This window comes from Leuciscus leuciscus, assembly GCF_965113295.1.
Source record: "Leuciscus leuciscus genome assembly, chromosome: 16".
Taxonomy (NCBI): Eukaryota; Metazoa; Chordata; class Actinopteri; order Cypriniformes; family Leuciscidae; genus Leuciscus; species Leuciscus leuciscus.
Genome location: NC_138740.1, coordinates 32,235,502 through 32,240,351, shown reverse-complemented (window position 1 = coordinate 32,240,351; position 4,850 = coordinate 32,235,502). Strand labels below are relative to the sequence as shown.

The 4,850-nt window shown below is 35.8% G+C and overlaps 1 protein-coding gene across 1 annotated transcript in view; it reads left to right on the top strand.

The window, feature by feature from the left end:
• The window catches only part of wdr41 (WD repeat domain 41), a 10,421-nt gene extending 6,947 nt beyond the window's left edge, over positions 1-3,474 (top strand). The window contains exons 12-13 of the mRNA XM_082140618.1: positions 373-509; positions 2,734-3,474. Of these exons, the coding sequence (XP_081996744.1) occupies positions 373-509; positions 2,734-2,874 (278 nt within the window). The 3' untranslated portion in view covers positions 2,875-3,474. The remainder of the gene's footprint in view (positions 1-372; positions 510-2,733) is intronic.
• The last annotated feature ends 1,376 nt before the right edge of the window (positions 3,475-4,850 follow it).

Here is a 4,850-nt window from a genome sequence, read left to right as displayed (position 1 = left end):
TATATCTTTAATATCATAATTATTTAGTTATAATGGTAACACTTTACAATAAGATTAGTTAACATGAACTAACAATGAACAATACGTCTACAGCATTTATTAATTTTAGTTAATGTTAATTTCAACATTTACAATTTTTTTTTTTTAAATCAAAAGTTGTGAAGCTGTGAACTAACATGAATGTATTTATTAACTAACGTTAACAAAGTTTAATCAATGTTGTAATTTAATTTTTTTTAACAAATATGACTGAAAACAGAAGCTTGTAGGTTTCTTTAAAGTCTAAATGAATCATAATGATTTTACATATTCATGAGTTCAGTGTATTTTTCGAGTGGTTTGACCAATTGAGATGTTTGCTCTCTCTTTCAGGGTTTTTTGGCATGTTTGGCACTTTTGGCCGGTCCAGTAAGCAGTCATGCCCTCCTGTCACGAAACTCCCAGAAGTCCCTGGTCTGCGCTCGCTGGAACTGAACGGTGATCTGATTGGTCACTCTGGAGCTGTGCAGGTACAGTATACATGTGGGTAATGTGGCACGGGTGATTTTTCTTTGACTGCTGGGATCGACCTAGTTTCACGATCTAGTTTTAGATGAAAGCTTTTGATTATGAGTGTAGAAACGGTGTCTTATTAGGAGTCATTGATCCTGGATGGAGCAGAGAATCGTTTTGACCTGCAGTTTAATTAAACTTTCTGACAGAGTGAAGGATGCGATCTACATACAAGTCAACTTTCGCATTGATCACCTGACATGTAGTCTGTTTCACCAGCACACCCATCACATTAGCATTATGTTATCAAGTCATATTGCGTGTTTCAATAAACTTCAGCAAGTTTTATTATTTGCTTATCTTAAAGTGATTTAGGCATGCATATAAAACAAGAGGGGTGAGTAATTGATGACTGTTCTTTTAAGGTTTGTTCAATGTCTTATTACACATTCAAATCTGAGCTTGGCAGGATTTTTTTTTTAAACTTTAAATATACATATTACCTATAAACCCGTCTCTGACTATGAAAATGTTAGTTTTGAGGCTAACAGGAGCAGATTTGACTTGCAGTAGCATTTTTAACCCTGAAACAGAAACGTCAGAAGAGGATGAGAGGGGTGGAGGACAGGAAAAGAGGCGAATTGAGACTTCATCTAATGACCTACACTTCTATTATTAGTTCTGTGTATAAAGTTTAAGAATGTTCTAGTTCCTGTAGCTGCTCGAGATTTGGCTCCAGCAATGCCAAGGTCACAGGTTCAACTCCCAGGGAGCTCACATAAAATGTTAAAAACCGATAAAATGTTTGCCGTGAATCTACTACGGCATCATATGAATGCTGATACTTTTAGTTACGTAAGATGGATTTCATATTTCATGCACGTTGGGTAATTTTTGGTCATATTTTTTTTGTCTTTAGATTAAAATATCCTTTATTTTATTGTCATTTGTTTTAGTTCGGGTTAAGGATTTCTTGCTCAGTATTTTTGTCTTGCTTTCCAGTGCAAATAAACTTTCTTAAATAAAGATATATTTACTTGAGAAGCAAAATGACTGAAAAATTGATCAAGATTAAGTGAGTTTATATTTAAAACAAGAACAAATATCTGCCAATAGGGTCCGAAAAATAATCTTGTTTTTCCTTAGAAGTACTTTTTTTTTCTGACCCCATTGGTTGTAGATATTTGTTCTTGTTTAATCATTAACTCACTTCATTTTAAGCAATTTGACAAAGTCATTTTGCTTCTCAAGTAAATTTCTTCATTTCAAATTTTTAGATATTTGTACTGAAACAAGATAAAAATACTAAGATAATAATTTATCAACAAAAAATGTTTTTGTCGTGAAATGTCAAACCAAATATTCAAACATGCCAATTCTTTCTGCTTTAGTTATACTCACTGTAAGTTATGTGAAAACATAAGTATTTTACGAAGTGACGATTTTGTATGAATTACGACGTGATTCGTGTGGAAACTTACGATTTTTAGAAAGCAAGTAAGCATGAAGGTCCAGCCCTAAACCTAACCATCAGTGGGAATATTCAAATCATATTGAATTCACCAATTAGCCACTAAAACATAAAATAGTGTGTTGGACAGACCTTATACAACCTGACGAATTTTTGTAACTTTAACCAAGAATATGTCACTCAGTTTATGGCTTATGTTAATGGCATTTAACTTACGAATAACAAAAATGTATTTATCCACCTACTTTTTTTCCAACGCGGAAGCTATCTGTGAATGTGTGCAAGCCAGTGTTTATAACTATGACAATACATTCAGATAATATGGTAAGAAATACCAGTTTGCAATATCAAGCAGCATAACACAAGCTGTTTTGTAGGCTATTGCTAAAAATAACTGAAAGCGGAAGCCAGGCGGTCACTGTGATTTTGCCAAGACGTGTTCCTGGATCAACATATTTTGTTGAGCTGGAACAACTTTCCTGTCCTAAAATTTAGTCCTAACCCTATCCCTATCCATAAGTCATCCCTAACACTGATGTAGAAGCACATAACCCTGCTTTTAAGCCTAAACTTGACAAAACTATAAACCTGTCCCTCAAATCTGATTGGTTGATTGGAATGTAGATCCAGGAACACGTTGCACTTGGTGAATCACGTTCACCGAAGCCAGAAACATTCAAGTTGCAAAAGGCAGCGCCCACTCTTACGTTAAAAGTGATGTGGATACGTTATGTGACTAAAGGACTCACTTAATGTGGCTTGTGTTCCAGATGTTTCTGAGTTTTAAGGAGAAGGGTCTGGTCACCTGCTCCACGGATCACCTGCTCATCGTGTGGAAGGATGGAGAGATGCAGTCTCAACTCCGCAGTCTCGCCGTCTTCCAGAAACTGGAGGAAAACCAGGAACTGTGAGCTAACCTGCAAACATTTCCCCCATCATCTTCAGGTCGTGTTTTAAATATGAACACCTTTCTTTGCCTTACTAACATCTGCAACACATCAGTGTTTTAACTTCAAATTGTTTCAGTATGATACAGTGCTTACAATGTTGTGATTTTAATTTGTTGGTTTTATGAGTGGGTTTTATAGTAAACTTCTGTTGATTTGTATATATTGTGTGATTGATGCGAGTGTAATTTTAAAACTGATTTTTTTAAAGTGCAATGGGTAACACTTTACAATAGTCTTATTTGTTAACATTAGTTTATGCATTAGCTAATATGAACTAACAATGAGCATGATCATTTTGTTACAGCATGTATTAACCTTAGTTAATGTTATACAGTTGTTCATGTTAGTTCACAGTGGATTAACTAATGCATACAACTTTTGATTTGAATGTATTAGTATATGTTGAAATGACCAATATATATATGTAGAAGTTTTACTCATTTTTGGCTGATGTTAACTAATGAAACCAAAATAGTGATTTTGAATACCTCTTGAATGTATGCTTGTGTATTTCTGACGAAAGTGCAGTTGATTAAAGCTTTGTGTGTCCATGTAAAATCAGATCACAAACACGTTATTGCAAATTTTTATTTGTGTGTGTGTCACAAACACAATGGTTTCAGAGTCGGAGTGAAATCTCGAAACGACAGCAGATGTAGAGACAGAATCGAACAGAAACAAAGCAAACAGACGTTTATGCATTTCTTTTGTACAACTGACAAAAAAAAAAAAAATCCTTCGCCAAAGCAACCTGTTGAATGACATGTGACCACTTTTACTTTTAGTGATCGATTTGTTCAATAAAAAATAGTTCATATACATTTGCGCAAGAAAAATGCTAGTGTGCATTCCCAGTACTTCAAAAATACAGTAATTGGCACAGAATCTGCACCCATCGATTCAGTTCACGCTCGCTAATCGACCAGGCTGCGTCTCATCCGGTTCTCAGAGCAAGACCCGCCCCTGGCTATGATGTCACTGTGAGGTCATAATGGTGTGCCAATAAGAGAGCCCTTTGATTGTGAGGGTGAAGTGTGAAGGATGAGACTTTGAAAAGATTCACAACAACGTTCAATATATGACCGTGGACTAATCCGTCATGAATTATTTCACCTTTTTTTAATACTTTAGGTAGTTAGGTAAAGTTAGTAAGGTAGTAAAGTACGCTGTACTGACAGTAGCTATGTTTCCATCCGGTTGTAAATTTAACATGCGCAAAATTGGAATATCGCATAAAACATCTGCGAATAAAGCACCGTTTCCTGTTCCCATTCAAGAGAACAAAATTGGAAATTGGTGGAAAAAAAAACTCTAATAAAAATGTAAGGTGTTACAATCAGGGAAGCCACTGTGGCATAAATGACGTGTCTCAGAGTGTGCACACAACGCTGTCATGATATCTGTCGTTCATTTGCTGGTTTTTGGGAACGCAATCATGTGAGATCCTTCTGAGAGGGAATTAAACCAAATCATTCGGATGACAGAATGGCGTTTCAGAACGACCAAACCAACACTTGAGCTGCTGTGCGATGCAATTGGTCCACTGGTTATTTCAGTTATCCAATCACATCATCTGTTGAAGCAAAGTCACGTGAGTCTGTTGTTGCACATCGAAGGATTTATTTGGTAAATCTGTTTCCGTCATAGTTTATGCACACGTCTTCTTATTGGGTAAAAATGTACCCACCTCAATTGAGCGCATGTATTTTATGCACATTTTAAGAATTTTTATGCATAAAAATAGGTGGATGGAAACACAGCTAGTTAGTGATAATGGACGGAGCATGAGCGCTTCCCATGAGCCTGAGCGTTGAGATTCTCTGAATCTGAAATAAGACGCAGCTAAAATTAAAAATGAGCCTTTTGGGTGAACCTATAACATAACAGTAACCATCTCTAATTAAAGAAATATTTAGGCTCAAGTTCTCAACAGCATT